The sequence below is a fragment of the Aotus nancymaae genome, unplaced genomic scaffold (assembly GCF_030222135.1).
Source record: "Aotus nancymaae isolate 86718 unplaced genomic scaffold, 86718_ANA_hifiasm-v0.15.2.pri h1tg000040l, whole genome shotgun sequence".
Taxonomy (NCBI): Eukaryota; Metazoa; Chordata; class Mammalia; order Primates; family Aotidae; genus Aotus; species Aotus nancymaae.
In genome coordinates this window covers 109592847-109601900 of record NW_026988454.1, presented here as the reverse complement: position 1 = coordinate 109601900, position 9054 = coordinate 109592847, and the positions used below count along the sequence as shown (strand labels likewise).

General features: G+C 40.1%; 1 protein-coding gene across 1 annotated transcript in view; it reads right to left on the bottom strand.

The window, feature by feature from the left end:
• Positions 1-253: 253 nt before the first annotated feature.
• The window catches only part of LOC105709611 (glutathione S-transferase alpha-4-like), a 30604-nt gene continuing 21803 nt past the window's right edge, over positions 254-9054 (bottom strand). Inside the window, exons 5-7 of the mRNA XM_021665458.2 lie at positions 6674-6815; positions 3961-4092; positions 254-537 (exon numbers count right to left, since the gene is read on the bottom strand). Coding sequence (XP_021521133.1) covers positions 415-537; positions 3961-4092; positions 6674-6815 — 397 coding nt within the window. The 3' untranslated portion in view covers positions 254-414. The remainder of the gene's footprint in view (positions 538-3960; positions 4093-6673; positions 6816-9054) is intronic.

The following is a 9054-nucleotide window of genomic DNA, read 5'->3' as shown; positions in this document are numbered from 1 at the left end:
TGTCATTTGCCACTTTTTCCTATCCCAAGTACTCAACAATTAGAGTGAGTGTTGGAGAGATCCTTCCCCCCAAATTGTTGGTCCCTCTTCCCTCAGTGGTCCCAATCTTGATGCAGACAGCAGAACAGTGTTAGATGGGGCCCCTACCCTACATGTATCTGGCTCCCATTTACTTATACAGAACATTTATTTCATAAAAGTTGTAGACTACCATCCACAACTGACAAACTTTAAAAAGCCACACACATCCAAATGGTTTTATACTATATTTAATCAGTGTTGCTGTTAGTGGCATGGTTCTTTTCAGACACTTTACTCCAGGAATCTACAGTTTGCTTCTATTATCCTCTGCAGACAGCACATACTAGTGCTGTGACTGGATCATAACGTTTGCCATCATGCAACCTGCTGCCATTAGAACTGCAGTATGTTACTGACAAGGTCAACATAGTGGGCATCAGGGGGTGGCTTCCTCTGACTCCCAGGTTGCAGGAACTTCTTAATTGTAGGGATGTTGCTGACTCTTGTTTTAAATGCCTGAAATGAGAAACAGTAAAATCAGGGCCTCAATAGCAGTCACAACCTTTAAGAAAAATCTCAACTTTGTCATGAGCTGAGAGTGCTTAGACTTCAGTTTATGAAGCCCAGTGTGTTGAATCTATATTAATCCCTCAACAAGTGTTTGCTGGATATTCCTGGAATGGGTAATAATACAATTGCTGACATGTTTAACATGAGTTACATTATCTTACTAAAAAGGCACAATCAGGCAGTACATATCCCTAAAATATTCATATTATTATTAGTATTTTTTGAGATGGAGTCTCACTGTGGTGCCCAGGCTGGCATGCAGTGGCACAATCTCGGCTCACTGCAATCTCCATCTCCTGTGTTCAAGTGATTCTCCCACCTCAGCCTCCCAAGTAGCTGGGATTACAGGTATATGTCACCAGACCTGGCTAATTTTTGTATTTTTAGTAGAAACAGGGTCTCACCATGTTGACCAGGCTAGTCTTGAACTCCTGACCTCTAGTGATCCACCTGCCTCAGCCTCCCAAAGTGCTGAGATTACAGGCATGAGCCACTGTGCCCAGTTATATTCATATTCTTGACCTATCAATTCTTGTTTTAGGAATTATTATAAAGGAATAAGTAAGGGTGTGAGCAAAGAAATATCTATAAGAGGCTGAGTGTGGTGGCTCATGCCTGTAATCCTAGTACTTTGGGAGGCTGAGGTGGGAGAATTGTTTGAGCTCAGAAGTTCAAGACCAGCCCAGACAACATAGTGAGACCCCCATCTCTACAAACAATTTTTTTTAAGAAAAGAAATAGCCATAAGAATGTTAACAGGGGCCAGGTGTGGTGGCTCTCACCTGTTATCCCAGCACTTTGGGAGGCGAAGGTAGGTGGATCACAGGGTCAGGATTTCTAGACCAGCCTGGCCAACATGGTGAAACCCTGTCTTTACTAAAAATACAAAAATTAGCCTAACTAAAAATACAAAAATTAGGCATGGTGGCATGTACCTGTAATCCCAGCTACTCAGGAAGCTGAGGTGGGAGAATCGCTTGAACCCAGGAGGTGGAGGTTGCAGTGAGCCAAGATCACACCATTGCACTCCAGCCTGGGCAACAAAGTAAGACTCTTCCCCTGGCAAAAAAAAATTTGTTTAATGTTAACATGGTAAAAATTAGAAAGAATCTATGTTTCTAAAAAAGGAGACTGGTTATATAAATTATGGTACTTCTCTACAAGGAGTATAAACTAGTAATTTAAAATGCTTTTATGTAAGAGGAAAGAGGAAGGTCCTTCTATTGACAAGTAAAGATCTCTAAAATGCACAGTTTAATAATAATTTTTAAAACCCCAGGGCAGAACAAAATATACACTATTTTCTGTTTTGTGCAAGAAAGTTGGTAGTGGCAAAGAATATCACTATATATTCTGATTTGCTTTTATCTGCAAAAATAAGAACATTGGAAATTATACATAGGATGCCAATAAAAGTGACTATGGAAGCAAGATGGTGGGAGGGAAGGAGTGGGAATGAGACTTCTGAATTTATGCTCTTTTTACATAGCTCTGATTTTTTTTTTTTTTTTTGAGATGAGATCTCACTATGTTGCCCAGGCTGGAGTGCAGTGGTGTGATCTTGGCTCACTGCAACCTCCACCTCCTGGATCCAAGTGATTCTCCTGTCTCAGCCTTCTGAGTATCTGGGATTACAGGTGAGCACCACCACACCTGGCTAATTTTTTATATTTTTAGTAGAGACAGGGTCTCACCATGTTGGCCAGGCTGGTCTCAAACTCCTGACCCCTAGTGATCTGCCCGCCTTGGCCTCTTGAAGTCCTGGGATTACAGGCATGATCCATCACGCCTGGCCATAGCTCTGATTTTTTTTTAAGAAGATGTGATTCTATTGATTAATGAAAATAAAATAGCATACTATTGCAGAAGAATATTTATTGACCTATAAATATTTCATAATAATTGAAAAGAATGTTAAATGCAGGCCACAAAACAATCTTTAGTATAACCCTATTTGGAGGTAAAATGCAAAATAATAAGCCAGGAAATCTCATGCAAATAACGTTTGGCTGGTGAGATTATAGGTCTTTTTTTTTTATTCTCTTCTCCTCTCTTTTCTGTTTTTTGTTTGTTTGTTGTTTTTTGAGACAGAGTCTCACTTTGTCACCCAGGCTATAGTGCAGTAGTGCAATCTCCGCTCACTGAAACCTTCACCTCCCGGGTTCAAGCGATTCTCCTGCCTCAGCCTTCTGAGTAACTGGGATTACAGGCATGCACCACCACATCGGGCTAATTTTTGTATTTTTTAGTAGAGATGGGGTTTCACCATGTTGGGCAGACTGGTCTTGAACTCCTGACTTCAGGTGATCCTCCCAACTCAGCCTCCTAAAGTGCTGGGATTATAGCCTCCTAAAGTGCTGGGATTACTGGTCAATGTGCCTGGCTAGTCTTTTTTCTTTTCTTCTTTTGGTTTACACAAATGTCAAATGTAGCTACATGAACCTGTATTTCTTTTATAATAAGAAAAATTGTTAATTCTTAAACCACAAGATCTGTGGTTACCTATTAGATAAAATGTTTCTCAGGAATTGGAACAGAGGCCGGGTAAGGTCTGGCAGGAGTGGAATTCTGTTGAGGGCTGGGGCAATACAACAGGAGGCTGGCAGTGCCCCCTAAGCAGATGCTCTGAGCAACGGAGGAACTATGTGGGGCCCCAGCACCAGGGGGACTAAAAGCTGGCAGGGCTTTCTGGTAGGACCTGGAGGGAGAAGCAACAAAGACAGACTTGTCGGCTTTGCTTTGTCCAGATGAAAAGTTTTAAAAGCACTAAAAACAGGAAAGTGTTAAATGTTCATGCTAGACATCAAAATAATCAATTCTTTCCCCCGCTCATAAAGTTTTGTTTCCTCGCAGATCCTGTAAATAAGCAAGAGAAAAATAACCAAAATGAAGAAAAGAATGATTTTTAAAACAGTGTTCTTGGGCTGGGAATGGTGGCTTATACCTGCAATCCCAACATTTTGGGAGGCCACAACTAGGGAACTGCTTGAGGCTAGGAGTTAGAGGCCAGCCTGGGTAACATAGAGAAACCCCCATCTCTAAAAAAAACAAAAAAAAATAGCCAGGCATGGTGGCACACACCCATAGTCCCAGCTACTCTGGAAGATAAAGTGGGAGGATTGCTTGAGCCCAAGAGGTCAAATCTGCAGTGAGCCACGATCATGCCATTGCACCCCAACTAGGGCAACAGAGTGAAATCCTGTCTCAAACAAACAAACAACACCACCACCACCCACCACACACACACACACACACACACACACACACACACCAGTGTTCTTAAGTGTCTTTTGATTGGCCTAGAGGCACCTTTTGCTTCAGTCTTTGTTCATTTTTTTTCTGTATTTTGTGTGGATGTTAATATACTACCTTTAGCAGAGGGAAGTCAGAAAGAACAGAAGCATTGAGTTCTTCCACCATTAAAATAGCTTCTAACATCTGTATGTCTGCCCAGCTGAATTTGTTGCCAACAAGAAAATCCTCTCCATGGTCTTTCAAAATCTACAGAAAGAAAAATAATAAAGAATATCAGATGGCAGTAAGAAACCATTTTGTGTGGCTAAACACTTAACGAGCATGAAGCCTTTGTACTGATTCGATTTAATAAAGGATCTTAAAAAAAAAAAAAAAATCCAGTGCTGCTAAGAATAGGATGAAACCAACACTCTAATACATGCCGTAAACTGGCATAATTTTGGTGGGAAATTTTTCAGTGATTGTCAAAGCCTTTTGGGTGGTGAAATGCTGGCACTAGACTCCTGTTACAAACCTGGATGTGGCTAAGTAAAATTGTATCCACCAGTACAGAGAGACACAAAAGTTACAACTAGCTGAAGCCTGGTGGCTATCCCACTAACAGAAACAAGTGACAAATGTGATCCCAGAAGTCCAAACCAGAACCACATAGAAAGCTAATTTTTCACTATCCAGTGAAGAGTGAATATTTAGAAATCTCTCGGGTGCATCTTTGAGTAGCAGATGCATTAAATATGGGTTTACTCCATAAATAAGGAGCAAAGGTAAATTCAGGTGCTCTGTCTCTTGCTGTGATACATACAAAAATAAAAATAAATGTTAGTGTGGATGGGGAAAAATCGCCAGAATCACTGAATTCTATAGTATCTTACATAAAGCAAAGATAAAAACACTTGATGGGATATATCAAATAAATGAAATGGGACTTCTGCTATAGATAAACCCACAATTAAAAATTACACAGCATATAACGAAATCCAAGTCTTCTATGAGACAGAAGCAACAGATTTATAAAAAAGGAGAATTTTGAGCCACAGAGCCAAAAATAAGAGTCGATTCTGTAAAGGTTTAAAAATGTTTTTAAATGTTCAAAGAGATAATAAAAAGGTGTTGTGGGTGAGCAATGACTATCTGGGCTGGTGTCATAATGTTACTTAAAGGATAAAAACAAGGACAAAAAGAAAAATTGATTTATTATTCCCCTTTGAAGATACTAGATAATTCATTTTTTTAAGTGGTCAATCAAGTATTTGTCCTCTTTTCCTACATAAACTACAAACCAGAGCAGTCAAATATCTTATGAGGGGAAGATTCTTCTTATAAAAACTATTCAAGCTAATAAATGAAGAGGGACTGGCAAGGTTAGGACATCACCGTGTTGCATCTGCTCATAAATTGATGTATCTAGGCACTGATCATCAATCTCATGAATATCATAAGAGCAACAACCAGACAATTTGTTTGCTGATGACCTACACAGCACCACCTGTGAAACAATCTGGCCAAAATAATTGAGCCTGACCCTGATCAAGCTTCTACTTCTAACTTAACAACTATTAGGAAACCAGGAGTATGCTGCAGTGAGTAAAAGCCAGACCATAGGAAACTCTAGGATGCAAGATAAATGCAAGAGTAAAAAAGGAAAGAGAGAGAAAGAGAGAAGAGGGGTCCTAACAGATTAAAAGAGGCTTAAGACATGTATTGACCAATTACTATTAATGAAGTTGAGTTTCACCCTGATTTGAATAACTAAATAATTTAAAAATGTTTTTGGAAGTACTGGATTAGGTCATACACTGACTTTAATGCCAGTAGTATGATAAAGCACACTGAATACTACAACTCAAATAATCATCTGACTTATCTTAAACAAAAGGCATTTCAACAACACTGTACATTGTCTTTGGATAATCAGGAGCTTGCTTATCTAGTACTCTAAAGTACTGACCGAATAATTCATTTAATTTAGTCAATAACAAGTTGCTTTTTCCCAAGGCCAAGACTGAGGACATATACGTACAATTCTTTCATCCAGCAGAACCTTATGAAACCTTGTGCTAACAAGTGTTAGCGTTTTCCATGTTGCCAGATGTACTATGAGGACATTTGTTATTAGTATTTACTCCAAAATGACTTCACAGATTTTCCCTTTAAGAGACTTTGTCTTATGGAGGGGTGTGGTGGCTTGTGCCTGTAAATCCCTGCACTTTGGGAGGCTGAGGCGGGTGGATCGCTTGAGATCAGGAGTTCGAGACCGGGAGTTTAAGACTGAGGCCAACATGGTAAAACCCTGTGTCTATAAAAATACAAAAATTAGCTAGGTGTGGTGGCGCACGCCAGTAGTCCCAGCTACTCGGGAGGCTGAAGCAGGAGAATTTGTTGAACCTGGGAGGGAGAGGTTGCAGTGAGCCGAGATCATACCACTGCACTCAAGCCTGGGCAACAGAGTGAGACTCTGTCTTAAAAAAAAAAAAAAAAAAAGAGAGAGAGAGACTTTGTCTTTTGATTGAGCCACAATTAGCCTCTATTCTTAGACCTAAAAAAATACCAGACACAACTAAAGCCAAAGACATCACACCTTGGGCTGATGTCTTAATTTAAAAGTCAGAACAGAAATGCTGTGTACTTTCATTGTACTTGGTATATTCCAACTTCATTTTGTTGAAGGTTCCATAATTTTACCTGTAATTTGTTCTAGAATCCTTTTTAAAGTTTTGATTTAGATCAGTAAAGCTCTAACATGGCCTTTGACTGTATTTTCAGGTATTCACTCTTGAAATATTCTCAGAAACAGAAAATGTCAAAGCCCTGGATCCCTGAAGCCTACCTTTTCAAAGACAGGGAAGTAGCGGGTTTTCGCTTTCTGGAGGATGGAAGCAAGGGTCTCCTGTTTTTCCTCAGGGCGCTGGAAGGGGGCCAGCATTATCATTGCCATCAGGTCCAGGGTGCCATCAACGTACATGTCGATCCTGATAAAACAACCATTTGACCCTCAGGCAGAGAGGAGCTTTTGAGTATAGGGTTCCTAATCCAGCACTTCTCTGGTATAAATAGATGCAGAAGCAAATGATTTTTATTTTTCATCTTAAGCTTCCACTCTCATAAATGATTTCTAGCACCAGAACCAGCCAAGTGCCGAGGACATAGTAGAGTCTCTGGAAATGTTTATTGAATAAAAGGATGTATGAAAGAATTCTTGAACGCCCTTAAGTTGAAATCTGCCATAAACAAATAATTGGTTATCATGGCTTTAAAAACTAAACTCAATGCAGTTTATTAAAACTACAAAACAATTAGTACAGAACATTCTCATTTATTTAGAGAAGACAGATAATTTAACAGGTCTTCTGTTGACCTGGCAACTAAGAAAGAAAAGTTCAATTTCCTAGTCAGGTCAAACAGATGTATTTCTTTCTCTTTAAAGTTTTCCTTTCATTGCCAAGCACTAAATAAATAAACAAACAAATCATAGTATCTATATTGCCATTATTTACTGGCCTATTAGTACATTCCTGCTGTGCTAGTTACCTCTTCAAGGATGTCTTTGTATTCCCCATTACATGCTAATTGCTTAATAAATTTGTTTTAATGGTCGTCTGAGGTCTTTTTGTTTTTAACAGCATATAAAGAATAATGGAACCAGGTTCAGTGGCGTATCTATGGCTCAACTATAGCTCAACTATATGGGAGGCTGAGACAGGAGGATTGCCTGAGCCCAGCAGTTTGAGTCTGGCCTGGACAAAATAGTGAAATCCCATCTCATTTAAAAAAAAAAAAAAAAGGGCCAGGCGCGGTGGCTCACGCCTGTAATCCCAGCACTTTGGGAGGCCGAGATGGGTGGATCACGAGGTCAAGAGATCGAGACCATCCTGGTCAACATGGTGAAACCTCGTCTCTACTAAAAATACAAAAAATTAGCTGGGCACGGTGGCGCGTGCCTGTAATCCCAGCTACTCAGGAGGCTGAGGCAGGAGAATTGCCTGAACCCGGGAGGCGGAGGTTGCGGTGAGCCGAGATTGCGCCATTGCACTCCAGCCTGGGTAACAAGAGCGAAACTCCGTCTCAAAAAAAAAAAAAAAAAAAAAAGGTCTGGCATGGTAGCTCACACCTGTAATTCCAGCACTTTGGGAGGCCAAAATGGGTGGAATCACTTGAGGCCAGGACTTTGAGACCAGTCTGGCCAACATGGTGAAACCTGTCTCTACTAAAAATACAAAAATCAGCAGGGTACAAAATACAAAAATCAGTGGTGCATGCCTATAGTCCCACCTACTTGGTAAAGTGAGGCAGGAGAATCACTTGAACGCAGGAGGCGGAGGTTGCAATGACCTGAGATCATTCTACTACACTGCAGCCTGGGCAACAGAGTGTGACTCTGCCTCAAAAGAAAAAAAAAAGAAAGAAAGAAGAAAAAGAAAAAATTTGATAATATCCTTTCATTGTCCTGTGTGAATGACAAATAATTTTTCTTTCATGTTAGTGTCATTTAGCCCACTGGCTTTAGTCTACTACAGTTTATGCCTAACCCAAAGAAAAATAATATTAACACCATCTCAGGACGCATCTCAGAAAAAACCATAGAGATTTTTAAAGACCAGTTAAAAACTTTGCATCAAAACAATAAGAAACAGACTGCGTTTACGCATTAGTATTTATTTACAAAAGGATCATCTTCACACACTGACATTGCTTCTCTTGCCATATACCTTCAGAATTACAGCTTGGAATGGCTAACCCTGTTTTAAAGATGAAGCTATGGGAAAGCTGGGGTGAGCTGCTACTTGTTATGGACCTTGCTCATTCCTATGTTCTTTTTCTGAACAGTTGAGCCTGGGCTTCTCCTACCGCGTCTTCTGTGTATACTGACCACCCCCACTGTGTCCGTGCTTATGGTAATGACTGTTTAGGGACCTCTGGAAAGGCCCCATGACCCCAAATCAAGGCAAGAGTTTATAGTTGCAAGTCTTGGTTTTGTCTTAAGTCTAGTTATTTTTTATGAAATTAAACTATCCCAGTGAATAATTACCCAATCATTTTCTGCCAGGCCTGGCACAGTGCACAGCACAGCATAGATGTTAATGGTATACAGAGGCCAAAAAATGGCCAAAAACTTTACCCTCTTGAGGTATTTGTGATAAAACGTGGCAGCTCCTTCCATCAATAGATGGGGTCTATTTCCCAGTCTATTTGTGGCTTCCTTTAATGAGT